At 42.4% G+C, this 23108-nt stretch overlaps 1 protein-coding gene across 2 annotated transcripts in view; it reads right to left on the minus strand.

Moving 5' to 3' along the window:
• The window catches only part of TRIM23 (tripartite motif containing 23), a 32194-nt gene that overhangs the window by 6150 nt on the left and 2936 nt on the right, over positions 1 to 23108 (minus strand). For both annotated transcript variants that reach the window (XM_084628847.1, XM_084628846.1), the window contains exons 3-9: positions 10234 to 10355; positions 8963 to 9241; positions 8127 to 8309; positions 6468 to 6683; positions 5284 to 5418; positions 220 to 349; positions 29 to 139 (exon numbers count right to left, since the gene is read on the minus strand). In XM_084628847.1, the coding sequence (XP_084484973.1) occupies positions 29 to 139; positions 220 to 349; positions 5284 to 5418; positions 6468 to 6683; positions 8127 to 8309; positions 8963 to 9241; positions 10234 to 10355 (1176 nt within the window). The remainder of the gene's footprint in view (positions 1 to 28; positions 140 to 219; positions 350 to 5283; positions 5419 to 6467; positions 6684 to 8126; positions 8310 to 8962; positions 9242 to 10233; positions 10356 to 23108) is intronic.

Raw genomic sequence — 23108 nt, forward strand, 5'->3', positions numbered from 1 at the left:
AACAGTCTAAATATTTTAGCAATCCTACCTTGTGTATTGAGGTAATAATGCTTCCACAAAGGCCTCAACTTGTGCTTCCCTCCTACATCCCAAATAGTAAACTTCAGATTTTTATATTCTACAGTTTCAACATTAAAACCTAAAAGAGAAAAGTTCACTTTTTATACTCTTATTCCTAATAATGAATCCGTCAAATTTTTAAATCACTCAGTTACATACCTATTGTTGGAATAGGTTGCATGAACTCATCCTGCTTTAACTTAAACAAAATAGTTGTTTTGCCAGCTCCGTCTAATCCTAGGGTCACAACTCGAATCTCCATTTTTGGTCCAATATGTACCCTGTTGTCCTGGTGAAAAAAAAATATAAAAACACTGAAAACACGCTAAAAGATCCATCTTCACTGTCTTTATAGGAAACTTCAGGATCTCTGTGCCATGCAACGTCTCACTATTTGTAAAGTGCCATTTTAATTTATAGATTAATAGATTTTAAACCCAGAATGAACCATAATGCTCATTTAGTCTGACCTTCTGTCTACGCCATGGAACCTCACTCAGTAAATGATAGGGGAACCATTTGCCAGGAACTGTGGAAAGAAGAATGTGCCTTAAACAGAAAGGTTTCTGGAGCTATAAGAATGACCTTTTCCCTCACAACACCAAAAATGTGGTTCTTGTACAGATAGGGGAACTAATTCCAAAACCTGCCTTTTGGCACTAATGGCAAGTAGGAAGGCCAGCCACAGACTAATATAATCTCTCATTCTGATTAATTCTGATGACATCAGAATTTTCATCTTGGCTGTGGCTCCCTGCAGAACGCCATGAGTCCCTGAGCTCTCATTTCTATGGTGCTTGGTTGTACAGGAATCCAATATAGAAATGCTAATGTAGCTAATATCCATCATTACTTCGTAACTATTATTATATTTGTATTATGGTAGCATCTAGAGGGCAGGGCTCCCCTGTGCTCAGCTCTGTACAAAGAGGCAGTTCCTTCCCTAAAGTGTCTGTTTCCACTGACACCACAAACATAAATTTGATATCAAGGAATGAAGTTTCCTGGTTGAGTTCCGCCTATACACCAAAATATAACTGGTCTGGATTAAAAAAATTCTTGCTTCAAATATATCTGGTCTTTTCTGAAGGTGCAGTGTGAGTTCCTTGGCTATCTAGCAAGTCCATTTTTGCTTCGAGGTCAGTGGAAAACTAGGAGGACTTCAACTTTTCCTCTCCCTCTTTTCTGAGCCCTTTACCTTTACTGTCTTGAAAGGTAACCGATTCTTCTCTGCCCAGGGCATTTTTCCATTGCCATGGGGAAGCTCTGACATCTGGTTGCTCTTACTTTTGGATGAGATAAAAAGACTCTTGTCTTAGTCACAGACCAACCTCGAAGAGAAGGTAGCCGGATACTTCCATTCTGAGCAGCATAATTGCCTCCTATGTACTGTGACAAAGTTCCTGCTCTACCTTGGTGGCTCTTGTGCTTATTGGCAGATTTGCTCGCCTTGGAGCGTCACGGCAGCCCTCAGCTTGGCCATTTTTCTGAACCCACAGTCCAGGTCGACTCCTCCTGTGTCTGACCAGGAGTTGGGAGATTTGGGGGGAATCCAGGCCCGCCCTCTACTCCAGGTTCCAGCCCAGGGCCCTGTGGAATGCAGCTGTTTAGAGTGCCTCCTGGAACAGCTGTGTGACAGCTACAACTCCCTGGGCTACTTCCCCATGTCCTCCTCCCAACACCTTCTTTATCCTCACCATAGGACCTTCCTCCTGGTGTCTGATAATGCTTGTACACCTCAGTCCTCCAACAGTCTGCGTTCTCACTCTCAGCTCCTAGTGCCTCTTGCTCCCAGCTGTTCACACACGCACCACAAACTGAAGTGAGCTCCTTTTTAAAACCCAGATGCCCTGATTAGCCTGCCTTAATTGATTGGCTGCAGGTGTTCTAATCAGCCTGTCTTAATTGTCTCCAGAAGGTTCCTGATTGTTCTGGAACCTTTCCTGTTACCTTACCCAGGGAAAAGGGACCTATTTAGCCTGGAGCTAATATATCTGCCTTCTATTACTATCCTATAGCCATCTGGCCCGACCCTGTCACAGTACTTACTTGTACCCTCTTCTGAAGCAAATGGTATTGGTTGCTCTCAGACAGCGTATTGGACTAGATGGGCCTCTGGTCCTATCCCATACAACCATGTTTGTGGGGTGCTTTTTATTTGTTTGTTTTGTTTAACTTTAGATACAACACTGATGGGGTGTCAAAGTGAACTAAAAGGATGTATACTCAAATTTTGTCCTCCAAATATGCTTCCCCATCCTGCAAAGATTGCTTCCATAGTGAGTATGCAAGGTCTAGATTAAAAACTGGGTTGCCACTTAAAAAAAACTGGGTTGGTTTTCAGCAATAATCTAAGGGACACTCAGATATGACTGGAGAACGACACTGCATTCTGTGCTGTATCAAGTATGCCATTCCATGACCTCAAAGAGTTTGGATTCTTTCTGTGGCTCCCCCCTCCAGCCCAGGTCTGTTGAGAGACATACCCTCCTGAGCTGGCTGGCTGGTGTCCTTATGGTGGTATCTCCCCAAGTGCTCAGAAGCTCCTGATCAGACTATTCTGTGTTGGAATTATGGTTCCTCATGGCAGGGCTGGACCCAACATGCGGGTCTTACTCTGAGCACCATGCCATGGCAGCAAGAGGGTTGGCTGGCTGGGGACAGACAGAGCATAATTCACCCTCTAAAGTGTGTAAATGCTGCCTCACAATGGGAACACCACTTTAATGTACCTGGTATTTGTGAGACAGCTCTGCCATACCTGAGTGGGGACAGAGGAGTCTCAGAGAGGAGGCACTGCAGCAGCAGATCTGGGTGGCTGAAACCACCATGCTGCCAAATACCTGATCTGCGGGGGGGAGGGAAGGGGGGGGATATATTTTAACTCACTGCCAATGAAAAATTGAAAATTATATAACAAAATGGTCAGGAGAAACTGACCTGCCAATCTGTTCCACCACCAGAGGCAGAAAAACCTGGTGGCCTGAGCTGAGCGGCTAGGTTTTGTCCTGGAGCTTCCGACAACTACACTAAAAGCTTCCAAATTCTACAGGTGAGGGGCATTAACTCATCAGTAAGGATAAGATTTAGTCACAGAGGTCACAGATTCTCTGACTTTACTGGATCTCTGTGACTTTGGCTTCAGCTGTCAGAGGCAGGGGTGGAGCTGGGGCTATGCACCCCTCTCCATCCCCCACTGCTGTGGCCAGAGCTGTGGGCCTGCCCTCCGTGGCTTCACCTGAGGCCAGAGCCGGAGCCACTGCTGTGTGCCCCTGCCGCAGGGCCTGGGCCTGACTAAGGCTGTCAGTCCCCACCATGGGGATCCAGGTGTCATTCCTTCCTTCCTTCCCCTCCCCCTCCAGCCCTCTCTCCTCCATTATTTTGAGTAAAGTCACAGACAGGTCAGGGCTCCCATTAATTTTTGTTTATTGCCCACAACCTGTCCATGACTTTTACTAAAAATAACCATGACAAAAATCTTAAACCTTGCTCATTAGTAATCAGTGAGAAAAGCTGTGCTATAGAATCCACTTCTGAATCCCTGACCTTGGTGCAGAAATACTAGGAATATTCCTGAAAATACACACTATTGTCTTCTTGACTCTTTCATGCAAGTTCACATGAATATCTTGCACAAAGTAGTAAAGATTCCAAGTCATGAGGTATCTACTAATAGTAAATTAAAAGCAATACTGAAGTACAGAGTTACGAACTGACTGGTCAACCACACCCTCATTTGTAACCAGAAGTATGCAATCAGGCAGCAGCAGAGACCAAGAAAGGGAAAGAAAAGAAAAGAAAAACAAATACAGTACAGTACTGTGTTAAATGTAAACTACTAAAAAATAAAAAGGGAAAGGTTAAAAAAGATTAGACAAGTTAAGGAAACTTTCTGTGCTTGTTTCATTTAAATTAAGGTGGTTAAAAGCAGCATTTTTCTTCTGCATAGTAAAGTTTCAAAGCTATATTAAGTCAATATTCAGTTGTAAACTTTGGAAAGAACAACCATAACAATTTGTTCAGAGTTACGAACATTTCAGAGTTATGAACAACCTCTTTTCCCGAGGTGTTTATAACTCTCAGGTTCTACCATACAGATTTTGATAGTAACCCTAGTAATAACATACAGTACAACTGAGACAGTCTCCAGACTGAAGCCCCTTCAGGAAAGCACTTCATTGGCATTGTTCTTGCTGCTTCATAATGAAAACAGCAGCAAGTCACCCAAAATAACAGTGTCTCCTTCCTCCATTAACAATGAAGAGATATGGATGCAGCCTAATATACAACACAAACAAAACATCATCCTTCACTTTTCTCAAACTTCTTGTCTTTTTGTTCAACTGTGATTCAAAGCCCATTTAAAAATTCTTTAATTATAGGATTAGGAAATAAATCATTTAGAGGAAACTCCAGTGTATTACCAAAATTTCACAATCATCTCAACCTTCTTTCAGAAACAACTTCATATTATTTTGAGATACACATTGAAACTAAGCAGTAAAACCTACTCAGAATATGAAGACTGCCAAGTTGGTACCAAATGCTAAGTTATGAGAGGAACAAATTCACGATTAGGATCAATGGAAGAAATACACCAGTTTGAATGCTGTAAATGGAAATATGTAATGGAATTTTTTTTTTGTATTTTTAATAGGCAAATAAGAAATCAAATAACCAGCATCCACCAGGCTTGGTGTTTGTCCAAAACCACTCCCAATTTTAGGAGGCGGGGGGGAGAGGTGCGGGGGAGAGAGCAAATGGGGGGGAAAGGCTGCTTTCCGGAGAGTATCTCTTGGTTTTTTAGAACTCCTGACAGCTATCTTGATCATTAAAATAAAATTTAAAAATAATGAAAAATATAACAGTTCAGGTAAAAAAACAGAGATATCTATGTAGCAAACATACTCTAAATGCAAATTGACAAAGAAACACCACTCAAACTGACTTTTCCCCCCCCCCATCTGGTTCAACAGAGAGTAAGTATCTTGTGTCATAGTGCAAGATAGCAGCCTCCGTATTCTGGAATCAGAGTCAGTCGCACCCAAAAAAATTTTTAAAAGATATATTTTTACACAACAAATGCATTTGCAGCATCTATGAAAAGTCTGGTGATAAATCACTGCAGTTTTCCTTTAATACACATTTTGAATTTCAGAAAGCAGATAGTTCTATTTTCACTAGAATCTTGAAGACATATGAAAAGGGTTTTGAAGACTATACCTTTGTAAAAGTGACAGGAATGCTAGCATCCAGCTGTATATGATCTGCAAGTTCTGTAAATTGCTGCTGCTGTTTTTGTAATGTTTCTAGTAGCCTTGTAATCTCCTGTTTAGCCAACACTACTCTGCAGTCATCCTAAAACAGACAAAAGGCAGAAGCACTCTTTCTACTAATAAATCATTTAATGGAAAAAAAAAGGGCAGATAATTATGTATTGCAATAAAACGGTTTTCTTTTTTATTTTGAATAATCTCATAGAACAAAGTTTACATTTACAAAAAATGCATTTAAGAAATGATACATTTTCCACTTTTATACTGCAAATCTAATCCTAATAGAGCTCAAAGAGCTTTGGAAAACAAACAAAAAAAAAAAACAAAGAAAACACATCTCTCTCACCCTCATTCCCCCAGTGATGTGAAAGAACAATATCTATACCATTCACAGAAATGTAGCTTCCTCAGGCTTGGAATATGACAACTGGTTAAATAGCATACAGCAACACTACATAACTGTGAAAAACTGTACCCAGGTGTTAAAACTGGGAAATTTAGGTAAGTAGAATGTCAGTATTTAAGGTGAAATTTGACCAGAGTTAGTTCCCAATGACTTAAAAAGAGACAAAAGCAATTTAAAATCATGTTAAAAAAATAAAAAGCTGTCTTACAACAACAGCTTATTAAATAGATAAAACTGAAAAAAATTTAAAAATAAAGTTGACTTTTTACGAAATATGTTTTTTTAATTTACTTTTTGCTCTTTACTCATCTTGGACAATGAAAACAGACTGGTCAGTTTTACCTTTAGTATAGTAACTTACTTCTCATACTCAGCACAATGCTGCAATGTTTGGGTTGCAAAATTCCAAAGAACCACTTAATTCCAAGCAAACATTTTTCTACCCGACTTTATTTCCAATAAAGTATTCATTAGTAACAGCAATTTTAAAACCTTTCCCCTGTAAAACCTATATTTTTAGCCTGAGCTATACACCTGTGTCTCCATATTCACACCACAAATAATTACTATAATGTTTTCAATCTCACTTTATAATAGCGTGTTTCTAACATGATAAAGAAAATTTAAAAGCACAGCATTGTCCAATTTAGCAGTTTATAACCTAAGCTTCATTTACAGATCCAACTATGCACTTGCTCCATGTTACAGCTCACTTAATCACCTACCTGCTGCAAAGTCTTTTCACAGTGAAGACAAGCAGTTGAAACCTGTGACAACAGGATAGTCATGTCTTCTTGTTGTTGTCTAAGCCAAATCAATTTCTCCCGCACATGTGCGTCAACCACACTAAGTGCCATTTCTTCCTGGCGACAAAGGGTTTCATGAAGATCAGAAAAATAGGCTCGGACGCATGAACGGGCATTTTCTGCAGTACCTGGGACCTACAGTGTAAAGTCATAAAATCAAAGATAGAAAATTAACAATCAAAATCATTTTATTCAAATAGCATAATACTTAGTGCTGTGTTACATTCCAACTCCTAACTTCAAAATGAGTGACCGGCAGATTCAGATCTCAACAGGCACAGTTTTGGTGAGGGCTCCCAGCACTAAGGCCTTTGCCTAGGTTATTCCAATAAACAATTACTTATTACATGTATACAGTGTATGAAAAAAATACTAACAGGGAGAAATAACTTGAAAAAAATACAACAGCATATGAGGACACATGGACAAACTACTTTCCATAGTACCTCAATGCAGTATAAGTACACCTCTACCCCAATATAACACGACCCAATATAACACGAATTCAGATAGAACGTGGTAAAGCAGCGCTCTGGCGGGGTGGAGCTGCGCGCTGCGGTGGATCAGTGCGTCAGCGTGTTTGGCTCCGACGCGCTGCTCTGAGCAGCGTGTTAAGGGTGTTGGGCCGGAGCCGAGGGGTTGGATAAGGGGCAGAGGGTCTCAGGGGGTGGTCAAGGGGCAGTCAGGAGCAGGGCCTCTCCCCCCCAGGGTCTGAGAGGCAGGAGTTGTGAGGGGACACTTTTGGGGGCCCCGCAGGCCCAGAGTGGCCCGGATGATTAATGGGGGGCTGGAAGCAGCCTGCTCCGCTTCCCTCGCCCTGGCCCCAGCCCTGTCGCTCACGGGAAGGGATCCCCCACCCCCCCACACACTCACCAGCAGCGGCAGAAGCAGAGCAGCCCAGCCCCAGCCCGCCAGCTCCCAGCCACAGCGCTCCACTTCCCGCTGCTGGTGAGTGCGGGACCTTTCCCCAACTCCCCGCCCACCCCACCCAAGTGACATGGCTGGGGCCGGGGCAAGGAAAGCAGAGCAGGCTGGGGCTGCGTCGCTCCGCTTCCCGCCGCAGGCGAGTCCTTTCCCCAACCTCCCCACGCTCACCGGCAGTGGGAAGTGGAGCGCTGCAGCTGGGGCCACGTTGCTCTGCTTCCCGCCGCTGTCAGCAAGTGCCTGTCAGGGGTCAGGGGTGTGGATGGGGTAGGGGCAGTCAGGGGACAGGGAGCAGGGGGCCAAAGCAAGTTTGATATAACGCGGTTTCACCTATAACGTGGTAAGATTTTTTGGCTCCTGAGGCTTATATCGGGGTAGAAGTGTATATAGCTCTCCCCAAAGCCACTCTAATTTCAGTAAAATCAAGGAGACAATCAACGTGATAGAAGTTCTCCTGGCATCTCTCTTGGGACTCAGTCTTTCCAGGTGTGAGCACATTCAATTTCTACTGACTTTGCAGAACTGAGGCTACTCAGTAACTTGCAGAACTGGACTCTGAGTGAGCTCTTATGTATAATTCTCATACAACACTCTTAAAAGATTTTGGTTACTACAGAAAAAATTATGTTGTGTTTGAGAAAAACAATTTCTTACATGTTCTGTGTGGGCCATTCCAACTCCATCTTCCACTATTTGTTCTCCTCCTTCAATTTGTTGAACAATTCCAACTAGTTTTCTGGAATAGTCTGAGATTTCTTCTGTGAAGGTTCTTATACAGTGTGCCATGTCTAAAATGGATGCACGGATCTGGTTTGCTTCTGGTTCCAAAACAGAATGCTACGATCAAAAGCAACACATACCAAATGTCAGCTCTAAGTTTCCCTTCCAGTCACCATCAGCCGAGCTAAAATAAGTTTTCCCCCCCATACTATGCAAAAGAATTAGGGAAGGAAAAAAAGAGGAAAAATTTGGACTAAACTTAATCTTTGATAAATTAAAAAAAAAAAAAATCAGGTATTATTCATTTTGTTATGCGACTGAAACAGGGATATAGCAATCACACAAATAACTACATGTGCACATTTGTCTTTCCCCCCCATCTTTAATAAAATGTAAAGAGAAAAAGGGAAAAACTGTTTGGACCACCATCTATTGTCTGGGTGACACTGCAACCCCTACATCATGAACAGCTGACAACTATCAAAACTGGTGGCTTGCATAGATAATGAGTCTTTCTGCCTTATAAATAGATGAAGAACAGCACTGTGGTTTTACAGATCACAATGATTTTTTGTTTGTTTGTTATTGTGCTGTTACCACAGCAGTTGCCTGAAGTGAAGGAAAGGAACAAAAAGGCAGGGACGTTCTTGATAAAGGCTTAAAGATCAGGCATGAAAGAGAGGGAGGGAGTTTGTGTGCTTAAGAATGGAAAGTAGTATTATTTTCTTAAACGATCCAACAGCACGAGTGTAATAGAAAAACAACAGTACCTTATGACCTTGATGCTTTCCATATTCTTTGCAGACACAACACATTAGGGGACTGGTCTGACAATCTTCTTCTAAACAAACAAATTCAATGGCATGCACCTGGTGCTGGCAACACAGGGTCTTCTCATGAGGTTTTTCAGCAAGAGGTACACGCCTATGTTTTGCTAATGTCTTCGTAGAATGGGTAAGCTGTGAACACTCGGCACACAAGTGAGTGGCACAAACAGTGCAGTATACAGATGCAACATGAGCTTCATCTTCATCACAACGAATGATGCTCTTTAACAAAAAAACCTTAATGCGTTAATATTGGATTTCAATAATTGAAAATAAATTAGATTAGATACTTTCAACTTGTCCAAGCCTAAAAATTTCACTCCCCTTAAAATCATTAATTGCTAAGAAACGTTCACCTTATTCCAAATGGGTGATTTTAAATTCTGCACTCTCTCACCAACCCCTTCTTTACAAATAAATAAATATATTTTAAAAATTCACCATTTGAGTGAACCACAGGAGACTGATTTTCAGAGGTCCTGAGTATCCACAACTCAAACTGAATTCAATAGGTACTGAAGATGCTCAAAAACAATGAAAAGTCAGATCCCAGACTTTTCTCCAATGTCTCTTTTAAAAAACAAAAACAGGATATCAATGGGTGAGCACCTCTTTAAGACAATACATTGTTTCTAGGATGGATTATATTGTACTGGCTCAGTCATGATCTCACTGCAATAACATCAGTGTATAAGCAGCCATCAGGAAACACTCAAAACAGCTAATTAATGCAGTTACCAAATTAATGTAAAAGGATGAAATTTGGGAAAGAAAGTCATTTTCAGATTTTTAGGAAGTGCTGCAGCTTTTCTTTTTTTTGTAATACTGCAGCTAAAAGACATTTATAAAGAGGAGCAGTCTCCAGAAGAGTTTAATGACTTTTTTCAATGCACGTAAGTGTGCAAATTAAGTGGTAATTTTGGTTTTGCCTCTACTTGAATCTATATGTATTGGACCATAATCACTGCACAAATGAATTATTCAAGTTTTTAGTACTTCTTTATTCTGAAAAAATGCAAATAATTAAACAGCAATTCGTGTATTAGCTGGCTGAGATCTAGGATTTGTATATATACACAATACATACATTCTGCAACCATAGGAACTTTTAATTGGTAAGTGTTTGGTTTTAATTTTTGTTAAGCTAAAAACAAAATAACTATCTATCTCCTCTTCACAGTTTTAAACAAAGGTAAGTATTCTTGAATCAATACCTCTCCAGACTGGCCAATAGCTTCTTCTGTTGTCCCACATTGGCCAGCAGGGCCATTCTGCAGTCGTTCCAAAAGCTCCAGCAAAGCAAAGTTTTTTTTCAAGCCCCAGACACCTGAATCTCCTATTTTTGAAATAGAAAATTAGATTTAAAAACCACCACCACAAACTGCATTTGCATTTCTGCCAGTTAGAGATTAAGAGAAATACATATTCCCACTAAACTGCTAGAACCAGAGTCAGTTATAAAAACAATTCTTGGTAATTTCCGCAGCATGGAAGCTGGCAAGATTACTCTAAGAATTAACAGTATTTTAACAAAACCAGTGGTAAGGATCTGCAATATTTTAAGCAAAAAAGTAACGAATGTTTGACTGCCACAAATCTGTACAGCACAAAGCTTTTTCCCCGATCACCCATTATAAATATACTATTATCAAACACTTAACAGTGAAAAACAATTTGCACCCATTCTTAAGATCCCTGCATGACCACAAAAGATCCAAAGGCAGCAGAAATATATATTTCTGCTGCACTAGCGGGTCCAGTAGCGGAAAACCAGTGACACAGATGTGAAATCTGCAGCAGATCTCAACCTGGGAAAATGTCAGAAGAGAAGCAGATATGTCATCCACAAACAAGGGACCATATATAGCACTGATCCACCTGGCCAAAAACACTGGAGGAAAGCGGCATGCCACATTCACTCCTACTACACCATCACCATTTTACACAGATCAGCTGGTGGCTGGCCACCTGGAAGCACACAGTGATGCCAAGCGAAGACAGGAAATCCCCTACAATTCCTTTCCTCTGGGGCCACCCATCAAGGGGTATCCAAAATGTGGACAGGGACTGAGTATTTGCTTCTAAAATTCCAGGAAGGAAGCCACTGTCCATGGTTTCCCTCTACATCCAATACCATGGATGTGATAAGGCTTTCACAGAAGTGCCCCCTACAATGCTCTCCCTGCCAAGATCTTCATGGCTCTTCACCCTTCTGCCCATATAGAAGACAATAAGGCCTACAATGTTTGATACATCAATAGTCATTTTTAAAAATCAAATCCTCAGGTACTTTTCACTCAGTATGCCATATCTAAATAAAATCTAATATATCATTACACCAGTTGATCTTCTGAAAAAAGAGGTAGGCAAACAAATGTAATCATCTGTCAATTTAACTTGTATTCATTACTGGGGAAGGGAGAAAGACATTCTGGAAACTGTTTCTCAGAATAACAATAAAAGTTACACATGATCAGCAAAGGGGGGAAAATAGATATCTGAGCTGATTCAAGGTTTGTCTAGACCAGAGGTGGGCAAACTATGGCCCGCGGGCCACATCCAGCCCGCAGGACTCTCCTGCCCGGCCCCATAGCTCCTGGCCCGGGAGGCTAGCCCCTGGCCCCCCCCTCTGCTGCCCCCCTTTGGGGGCAAGGAGGGTTGGATAGAGGGCAGGGGGTGCTCAGGGGGCAAAGGTGCAGATAGGGGTCACGGCAGTCAGAGGGCAGAGAACAGGAGGGTTGGATGGGGCAGGGATCTCGGGGGGCAGTGAGGGGTGGGGGGTCCAGGGGTGGTCAGGGGACAGGGAGTGGTGGATGGGGTAGGAGTCCCGGGGAGCTGTCAGGGGGCGAGAAGCGGGGGAGTTGGATGGGAGGCAGAGGCCAGGCCACACCTGGCTGTTTGAGGAGACACAGCCTGCCCTAATCAGCCCTCCATACAATTCTGGAAACCCGATGTGGCCCTCAGGCCAAAAAGTTTGCCCGCCCCTGGTCTAGACTGTTAAACTCCATAAAGGTGTAATATGTATTGAAGACATTAAACCAAAATTTCTCATTCCAATCAAGTCTGTTCACATTGGCGACAAAATAGTGAATGCGTACACACAGTGATGCGACTTGTCAGGAAAAATGCCTGGTTTTGGTGACAAAATACTTCCACCCCTACGAGATACTTTTTCCTTTTCCCTTCCCTTTATTATCGACAAAGAGCCAATGTAGACACAACACATGCTTTAATTGCTTTATTTGGCCTCCAGGAAGTGTCCCACAATGCCCATCCTGACCACTCTGGTCAGCAGTTTGAACTCTGCTGCCCTGAATCCAGGTAAACAACAGTCCGCCCCTCCCCCTTGCAAGCCCTGGGAATTTTAAATTCCATTTCCTGCTTGCTGGTTCGGCACAGGGAGGTCTTATCGTGTCTTTCCAGATGACGGTGGCGGGCTATTGCATCAAACGCTCTCCTGCCTGGACCACAGCAAAGCTGTTGGATCTGATCAGTATATGGGGAAAGGAGTCTGTGCAGTCCCAGCTGCACTTGACCCATAGGAACTGGGATATCTTAAGACTTGTCTGAAAAGGACTATGATTGGGGCACGTTGCAGTGCAGATCGAAGATAAAGAAGCTGAGGCAGGTGTACCATAAGGCAAGGGAGGCAAACCGTCACTCCAGTGCTGCACCTAAGACCTGCCATTTCTATAAGGAGCTGGACAGTATCCTCAATGGTGATCCCAACTCCAAGAGCCCCGTGGATACTTCGGAGAGAATGGAGGAGGCAGAAGGAGTACCTAACCGGGAGGATGAAGTTATTGATGAAGAGATGGAGCTGGACTTGGATGTGGCACTCCCAGCGGAGTCAACCGGTGGGGCAGGCAGCCAGGAACTTTTCTCCACTCCTGAGGTGCCTAGCCAGTCCCAGCAGTTGCTCTCTGGCAAGCAAGAAGCAGTTGAGACGCCTGGCAAGTGGCTGTGGCGTGTGTAGTGCGGAGGTGGGTTCAGGGCATAGAAACGTGGGAGGCTGGCTGTGTTTCTGTGAGCTGGACATTTCCCAGTGTAGTACTGTGGAACAAGGTGTTGATGCACGCTGAGCTATGATGGGAATCCTTCAGAGAGATCTCCAGCAAAGTTTCCTGGAGGTACTTGGTACTTCTCTGGCGCAGATTGCACGGCAGTGCAGCTTTGTTCCTTCCCCCATTGTAGGACACTGTCCCATGCCATTCAGCAATCACTTGTGCAGGGACCAAAGCAGCACGTAGGTGAGCTGCATAAAGAACAGGGCGGAAGCCGCAAGTGTGCGGTAGATGTACCCTGGTTTCCCTGCTTACCCTCAGCAATGAGATGTCTGCTAGAATGATCCCTGCCTGTGGAAAAGTGTGGGATAATTTGAGTGTTATTTCCCTGTAAAGAGGCACCGCAACCCCTGCAAAGACTGTATTTTCTTCTGTTCAGGTGCAGCACTCTCCCCGACCCTCCCACAAAACTCACCACGTTTTGGGTGCTGGAAGAGATGTGTGCCTGGCAAGGGTCACGAGAAAGTGATTGGTATGTTGCAAAAGGTGCATATAAGTGAAATGTTTCAACACTGTGCTTGAATTTAATAACCCCGCTTCTGTGAATTGTCCTGTGCTTCACCAGATGTGGCCTTCAGGAACACCCCATACACCCCTGCTGACCGTCTCCACCAGATAAGAAAGAGGCCAAGATGCAGCAAAGGTAACACATTCTGGGAGGTACTGCAGTGCTCCAGTACAGAGAAAAGGGAATGAAAGGAGTGCTGGGAGGCCGAAAGGCAGGACAGAAAAGAGAATCAAACATTTGCTAGGGATGCAACTGAGCGGATGATAAAAGTAATGGAGGAGCAAACAGAAATGCTCAAGTCTTTAATAATGTTGCAGAGTGAGCAGGTCCGGGTTCAACCTCCACTGCAACACATGCACAGTTCTTTACAAGCCCCCCCGCCCACATTCCGCCCGCACATTCTTTTCCACTGTCTGGGACTCCTCAGTTTCCCCAACACTCCACCCCTTCGCACAACTTTCACAATGATAGCTAGATCTACACACAGTTGTGAGGGTCTGCCCTTTCCCAGTCCCTCTTTTCCTGGCAAGCATTTGTGTTTTGGTAAGTGTCAATGTGCCATTTCTTGGTCAATAAAGGCAAAGTTTTATAATGATAAATGATCTTTATTTTGTTTTCTACAAATTCACATTGTAATCACAAGTACATGAACAGGCATTTTAATCATTTTCTTACTGGGATATGTGGCCCCAGATGTCAACATAGCCTCCTAGGAAAAAAACATGGAATGCATCATGGAAGCTACTCTAAAGATGTATGTTGCTGCTGTTCATTGTCAAAGTGCTCCCCCAAAGCCTCCTTGATTTCAATTGCTGCCCTCTGGGCTCCTCTGACAGCCCTAGTATCTGGCTGCTCAAACTCAGCAGCCAAGCACTCTTCCTCAGCGTTCCACCCCTGAGCAAACATTTCACCCTTAGATTCACAGAGATTATGCAAAGTGCATCATGATTTAGGGATCAAAGTCTCATTAAGAAGCTCTCAGCCTTGCCTAGCAGGTCACTAGGCTCAGCACACAATCCCCCAAATATTTTGTGCCATACATCTAAAACACAAAGCAGAATGGACAGGAAATAAAGATTTCATTTAATTTTTAATCTGCTAAAGTTTAAGTAGGCGGTTAAAGAAGAATGTCTTCAGACAAGAAGTCAGTTACGTGATTTCAGTGTAATTTGCCAAGTAATCAAGATGTTTGAAGTCAGACAGCATTACTTTCACACTGTAACTTAATTACAAAATTATTCTGTATTAAAATATAGACTTTCAAGAACACTCGATCAAGTGTTTATTTTATAAATAAAAAAAAATGTTGCAGGGATTAAGTCATGTGGTGTATAACTAGATTCTACTTTAATCTCTGCAACACCTCAGTTCAAATCCTCCTTGGAGCACAAGGGTAAAAGTTTAAAATCTCATCCTTGTGCCTAGTGAGGATGTTTGTACATTACAAAACCACTACACAATCTGGCAGTCTCCCCTCAGAGGAGGAATAAGACATAAATACCAGAGAGTATGCAGATCAGACACAGTAACAGAGCAATGTAAGGAAATCTGGACTGATTCTAATCCAGTGACATCAATCTGTCACTTTCAAGAGCATAAACATTTTAAAAATTCCAAAGCTTACATATCTTTAGACGCAAATTGCCTTAAAGACAACTGACAATATGGTACAGAGTACTTAAGATATAAATCAATACTTCTCTTACACATAAAATTCTAAAACTCTACCTGAGTTCTCAAATAGTATCTGAGATGAAGTGGAAACTTTGGGAAGGAAATACAGTCCATGGAAAGCCTTCTGCAAGGTCCAGGGATCTGTCTGTGGAGATGGGTCAAATCCTGGCAATGGTAGCTAGATTTTTGCCTGTTACCACCTCCATGATCTGGAACATCACTACTTTTGGTGGTGAGGACACACCCAGGGGTAGCCACTGGCAGAAGCTGCCTTAGTAGCAAGGCTCAGCTGAAGCACTACTTTATGGGAGCTGGTGAGGGCAGGTGAAAAGACAGGGACTCCAGAACTGGTACAAAGACTTCCAACAAATCCCTTCGGAGATACAGGTTCTGAGAGGTGGAACTCACGTTAATTACATGAGGGGGAGAAAATAACCGTCCTTTACCCACAACATTTTGGAGGGTAAGAATTCTGTTGTGGAACTCTAAGAGTTTTCCTTCCAAGGAGCCATTTTGAAGATTTTTTCCAATGGTAGGCGATGAGGGTGAAATCACCTGCACCAATATTTAATCAGGAACTTCCAAATGTAACAAGCTTTACAGTAAAAAGAAAAGGAGTACTTGTGGCACCTTACAGACTAACAAATTTATTTGAGCATAAGCTTTCGTGAGCTACAGCTCACTTCATCAGATGCATGCAGTGCTAGAGTGATGTAAAGGAGCCTTATAAATGACAGCAAGGTAATCCTCAGCTAGAAAGATCTATGTGCATTTCTCACTTTTTTCTTGTGCCAAAGTGACACAATGGGGTTAAATTACAGCTCGGGATTTATTTTACTTACCCATATATAAAGACTGAGGGCAAACAAAAGATTTACCAAGCAGTCAAAATGTCAGGACAATCAGAACAATGCACTTTCCGAAGTACCCAGCCAGGACCAGGACAATGATTAGCAAAATTGTATGACTTTCATGTGTGAAACTCTGAGCAATTTAAAATGACATTCTACTTTTTTTTTTGCACGCGCGCGGTTTGGTATTCTGTAAAGTAATTTAAATGAAAATCCAGGATTATAACTGGAATGCAGGGTATTAATTACCAAGTGTTTGTAACTTCACTTCCATGTGTATTTAGCAAATGTTGAATAGTTATTGTGACTTTTTTCTGTATTGTAGATTAAATTAATTGCCAAAACAATTGAAACTAGTGTGATTATATTACATTATTTTCACAAATAAAATATGCAGAATTTTGCAAAAATGTGAATTTTTTGGTGCAGAATTTTGAATTTTTTGACATGGACTCTCCCCAGGAGTAGTAATGAGATTCTGTAAACAGATAACTTATACATTTAGTAAAATACTTTTCGCATAGCATTATCAATAAATACTTTCAAATCCCACATTATTTCATCTGCTACTTCAGCAGTAGTCAGGAATTGCTAAACATGCGTTCCCAATTTGCTTTCTTTTAGCAGGAACAGTAAATGCACAGGCTCCATTGTTGCTAACTTTAGCAGGAGTACAATACAAGAAAATAAACACCTGATTCTTTTAAAAAAAGGAAGTCTAACTTGCATGCAGATCTATGGATGTATACTTTGTGAATCTACCTTAGACCTCTCCATAGAAACTGGACAAATATTTGCGGTATCGTGTAGTAGCTTAGCTTCTCTTCTTTGGTTCTTTTATACACCAAGGCACCACATTGTTTCAACAACCAACTGAAAAGAAAATCTGCATAAAACTCACTGTTACTAATTAAGGGCCTTCATGCAGTAGAAAGCAGCTCCACACAGCCTCACTGGCTACAAAACTTCATTTATGAAAATACTTCTCCCTAATAGTGAACCTGTGATGTACATTTAGTCATTAAGCAGCTGCCTCAAACTACCTCATTATAACGGCAGAAAGCCCAGTTACCATATATAGCAATCACGGTCCTGTAAATGGAGGGGGGACTCACTGAGTTGGGTTCCTCACTGGCTGATTGACATTCAGATAGAACAAAACTTTAGAATGGGCCACAGATCCCAGAGAAATCTCACTGGCTGACAAGTTCTACTCTTAAGTTCAGTCAAGGAAATGGGAGAGGAAATCCTAAGCAACTCAGTAGGCAAGCCCCCTCCAAAAGCAGCAAAAATGAGGTAGACAGAGGAAAGGTAATAGAAGTGGTGGACCTTGTCATTTCTAGTAATCAAGGAGGGGAAACAGTAAGAGAAGTACCCCACACAACTCCAGTTTTACCTGGCCCATAGGCTGGCTAACTCTCACACTAGGGCAACAGACAAGCTTCTTCCTCTGACCACAGAAACTCTAGGCTTTATAATGGACCTGGCCCTCCTTCTGTTCCAAAATAGCAAGTTGCTAAGCATGGGATTTTCCTTTGCATAAGCTTCCTTACCTCTGAGTTCCTTTGCTACACAAAAGTCTCTTGCTGCTGATTGGCATGCCTGTGAGGAACCCACACCAACAAAACACCCTCTCTCTAAACTGAGCCAGACTTCTGTGCAGCCAGCATCTGGGACATACAAGGTGAAGAAGAACACAGAGAGCTTTGTTTTCTCCTCTTTCTGGATCATGTCCTAGGTTTTTCTGTGAGTGTTCAATTGTATGTGTAGTTAAGAGGTCACTAGCACAGTCTTATGCTCAATAGGACAACATGGATCTCAGAAACAAGATAATGAAATATTTATTCATAGCAACCATTTGAAAGTACAAAAGAGAAACTTCACTAAACATATAGACTATTGTAGAAAAAATGGGGGGTTAGTTGTATTAAGAGGCTAAATTTAACCTATATGATTTTAACATTGCAAGAATATTTTAAAACTATTAAAAAAGTTCTTCCACATTTTAGAAGAATTCTGAGTTTCAGTGAACACGGGCAGTAAATGGGAGTTTTGCCAGGGAGTTTTCTAGGTAAAGGAGGAGTGACTACATGATCCTTGGGATAAATTTGTTTGTTGTCCTGTGACTGCTTGATTGAAGTACATAGAGTTTGGGGGCTTGTATGCTGAGCCTAGCTCCCTCTTAGGCAAGGTTGAAAGCTCTTCCTAATGAGGCTCTAAATCAGCTGCTGTAGCAGATGACTGGCAGATAGCTAATGTAATGCCGGTTTTTAAAACAGACATGATCCTGGCAGTTACAGGTTGGGAAGCCCCATTTCAGTACCAGGCAAACTGGTTGAAACTATAGTAAAGAACAGAATTATCAGACAAACATGATGTGTTGGGGAAAAGTCAACGTGGCTTTTGTAAAGAAAAATCATGACTCAATCATCTAATAGAATTCTTTGAGGGGGTTAACAAACATGTGGACAAGGGTGACCCAGTGGACATAGTGTACTTGGACTTTCAGAAAGCCTTTCATAAGCTCCCTCACCAAAGGCTCTTAAGTAAAGTAGGCAGACATGGGATAAGAAGTAAGGTCCTGTCATAGATCAGTAACAAATTAAAAGACATAAACAAAGGGTAGGAATAAATGGTCAGTTTTCACAATGGCAAGAGGTAAATAACAGGGTCCACCAAGAATATATATTGGGACTAGTGCTGTTCAGCATATTCATAATGATCTGCAAAAAGAGGCAAACACTGAGGTGGCAAAGTTTGTAGACAATACAAAATTATTCTAGATAAGTTCAAAGCAGACAGTAAAGAGTTACAAAGGGATCTCCCAAAACTGGGTGATTGGGCAACAAAATGACAGGTGAAATTCAATGTTAATAAGTGCAAAGTGCACTTTGGAAAATATAATCCCAACTATACATACAAAATGATGGAGTCTAAATTAGCTGTTAACACTCAGGAATGAGATCATGGGTAGTTCTCAGAAAACATCAGATCAGTGTGCAAGCAGCAATGAAAATAACCTAACGATGTTAGGAATCATTAGGGAAGGGATGGATAGATAAGACAGAAAAATCATGCCACTATATAAATCCATGGTATGTCCACACCTTGAATACTGCATTCAGTTCTGGTTGCCCCATCTCAAAAAAGATATATTAGAATTGGAAAAAGTAAAGCGAAAGGCAACAACAACAACAAAAAAAGATAATGGGTATGGAAAGCTTTTATACAAGGAGAGATTAAAAAGACTGGAACTATTCATCTTAGAAAAGAGATGACTCAGAAGGGATATGATAGAGGTCTATAAAATCATGAATGATGTGGAGAAAGTGAATAAGGAAGAGTTATTTACCTCTTCACATAACACAGGAACCAAAGGTCACCCAATGAAATTAATAGGCAGCAAATTTAAAACATACATACTTCTTCATACAGTACACCGTCAACTTGTGGAACTTGTTGCCAGGACACACGGTGAAGGCCAAAAATATAATTCTTTTTTGAACCCAGTTATACAAGTTCAGGGAGGATAGGTCCATCAATGGCTATTAGCCAAGATGGTGAGGGACACAACCCCATGCTCTGGGTGTTCCTAAACCTCTGACTGACAGAAGCTGGGACTGGTAACAGGGAATGGATCAGTTGATAAATTATCCTGTTTTGTTCATTCCCTCTGAAGAATCTTGCACTGGCCACTCTCAAAAGACAGGATACAGAGCTAGGGGGACCACTGGTCTGACCCACTATGGCCATTCTTATGTTCAGCTTTCAACAGTGAGCACAAAATGTGAGAAGTAGTGTCCAGATATAGCTGGGGGTCAATCCTGTCTTTTATGGAATCTAGCTCTCATCCAATACTAGCAAATTTCCAAGAATACCCTAAGGCCACAATACTACTTATGCAGTGTAGGCCAGCCATGGATGTTTTAGCCACTATGTCATTCAGGCCTACTTTGAGCAGTGATCTACAATCCTCACCTTCAATAATCTACTTTTTTCAGTGAGTTAGATTTCTTGCTCTCCCTCCTCCTTTCCTTACAACTCAGTAACTGCAATTTCCATGTTGGTGCCTCAGGGGACACTAGCTGCAGGTTTCCTCACAGTCAGTCTCATTTCACCTGCAACCCATATCAATGCTCCCACTCAGTGAAGTAGTCACTCATTTCATCTGATCTGAAAACACTTCCCTCCTATCTCTCTGTAGCTGGATTCCCACTCTGACAAATATCTTGTCTCCTTCAGTGCTTTCAAACTGCCCCCCCCCCCCGCTACCCAATCCTCCTGCAACTTCCAGCCCAACAACATCCACCAGTTCTCCTCCACTCTTCCTCTTAGCCCCCCGCTCCCCTTTCCTCTACTGAATCATTCCTTGGCTCTCTTCACCACTCTTGGTTCATTTGCCCCTCTCTGCCTTCACAAGGTTTACCCTAGCAACCTCCTGTCCTCACTCACCTCCTCAATCCCAAAATATGCTTCCTCCACTTTTGCTCTTGCACAGCTTAACACTTACAGCAGAAATCCCTGTCACAGGGTTACAAGGTAACTGCACCTGTATTTCCCCCTGCCTGGTCCCTTGAGGGCACTCATTTAAGGTTTCTGGGGCCCAGTCATCACCTCTGTTGGGTGAAAACTGCACAGGCCTTACAGTGTGATTTCTACAGCAAGCCAGTCTTCTGTCTCTTCGAGAGCTACAAACAGTGTATTGCCAGCAGTAACAAGTTACCACAGAACTCTTGCTAAGCGAGTACCTTTATTCTTAAGGCAAAAGCGTCACAGAAAAGACATAAAAACCAACAGACGCTACTATGGGCACGTTCAAACCTTACTAGAGATCACCCATCAGTCTTATGGGGCCCTGGTAGACAAAAGTTTTTCCCACCCTTTGGCAAAGGTTGGAGCCTTTGGACAGAATTTCTTGTCTGTTTGCTGAGTCAGAAAGTAGGCCCTGAGTCAGTACAAGGGCAGCCTTCTTAAACCAAAATCCCTTTATCTTTCCAGTCTCTGAAAACCCAGTATGAACCAGTGTATGCAAATCTCCCCAAGAAGTGGTCTCTCTCTAGAGATATTTACACGATTCACCTTAATAGCCCCCACTGTTTTTGTTCCTAAAGGTGTTGTGGTAAACACCCTCACATAGTAGAGCACAATCATACATACAATACCTGGCCCACAGTGATACATAAATTTAATACAATACATTCCCCTAGAGATAGTGCATGTGGCTGCAATATCTGTCACAGTCCTATCTATTATAAATTCACTTTCTCCTTCAGTTCTGCTATCCTCCTAGCCAGGCAGTTCTATATATTCAGCTTCACTGAATCCCATATTCACAACCTCAGCCACCTATTTTTTGCCTTTGACTCCCTCCTTAAACATCCCCCACTCCTGCTATCTCCGCCCTTTCCATATAAGGTTTCTTTCCCATCCCCCAAAGGAAAGATCGGCAAGATCTGTAAGACCTCTCTCCTCCCATCATCAATACTGAGACTTTTCATCTGCTCTCCTCCTCCAATTCCTCCACATGCTCCATGCCAGCTTGCCTCCTAATCTTCCTTGCCACCATGTTCATTGTCTCCTGCTACTTTCTCCAGAGATTTGTTTCCCCATAAACATGCTCTCATTTTCCCATCTTAAACACTGACTTCACTGTGACCTGCCTCTTCCACTAACATCCATTTTCACTTCACTTCCAGACTGAGTGTGCCATTTACAACTTCCACATTGAGTTCCTGCTCCTCCAACCCCATCATTGACCCCTTTGACTCCAGCTCCACCCCTCACCACTCCACTGAAACTACTGACTTAGGATAGGGCTACGCTACACAGGCATAGCTACAGTGCTACAGCTGCACTACTATAGCGCAGACACTTCCTACATTGGTGGTAGGGGGTTTTCAGTCATCATAGGTAGTCCACCTCTCTGAGAGGCAGTAGCTAGGTCAACAGAAGAATTCTTCCATCCACCTAGAGGGTTACATCGACCAGAATATATTACACAGGGTGCATTCTTCGCAGCCCTGAGCTACAGAGGTAGGTCAATCTAAGTTATAGGCATAAGACAGGCCCACTGCTGATCCCATGGTTAAATCCCAGGACCTTTGCTCCACCCTCTCTCTCTTGACATCAGTGCCTTTTGACATTAACCCTCCCTATTTCTTAAAAATGTCATACATTGGCTTTTATGATTATTCTCTCATCTTATCTCCTATCTCTCATTCAGACCTGTTGTATTTCATGTGATGTCTCCCTCTCAACTGTTGTAATAACGGAGCCTACAAATTTACCCTAACTGTGAGCTCAACTGTGGAAAAGCAGATAAAATTTTACAAAATATTCCAAAAATCTGTAACAAATGTTGGTGGGAAAAGGTGCAAAAGGAAACACTAAGACTGAATTAGTCCAAACAAAAAGGCTTATTAATATAAAACCAGCACTGTACTAAGATCACACCTGCTAAACAAGAGAAGCACAAGACTGGGAATTAATGAACCACAATTGGCATGTCGAAAACTAGGCCTAACTAACTGTTGGACAAAATAACGAGATGACAAGCTGGTTTGCCCATCATTCCCTTTTTGGGGTCCTCAAAAGAGAGAGACTTGGGAGGTAAAATTGACAGTCGCAAATGATGGCTGGCTGAAAGTCAACAGAACAGGATGGAGTGAGCTTTGCCATCATGGCTGCCACTCCCACCATCTCTTGGGACCCCAGGATGTGTGCTGTGACACTGTTTGGCCTTTGTCATCCGGATCCTGAAGGATGTCCTCACCAGATCAGGCCAGACGGTGGGACCCGGACACCACCACTTCCACCGGCTCAATCCCGAATAACATCTTGGATGTGAGACAGTGGGTGTCCTTTTCCTTCCCCATCTTATTTCTTCTCTTTCCAACTTCTCTCCTTTTGTTGAGTAAGAGTCTGGCTTAGCTAGCCAAAAGTGTATATTTTGCAACACTGCTGTAAGCCTGTCACCAAAGAGACAACTAAAA

Source organism: Lepidochelys olivacea (genome assembly GCF_965140295.1).
Source record: "Lepidochelys olivacea isolate rLepOli2 genome assembly, chromosome: 5".
Classification (NCBI taxonomy): domain Eukaryota; kingdom Metazoa; phylum Chordata; order Testudines; family Cheloniidae; genus Lepidochelys; species Lepidochelys olivacea.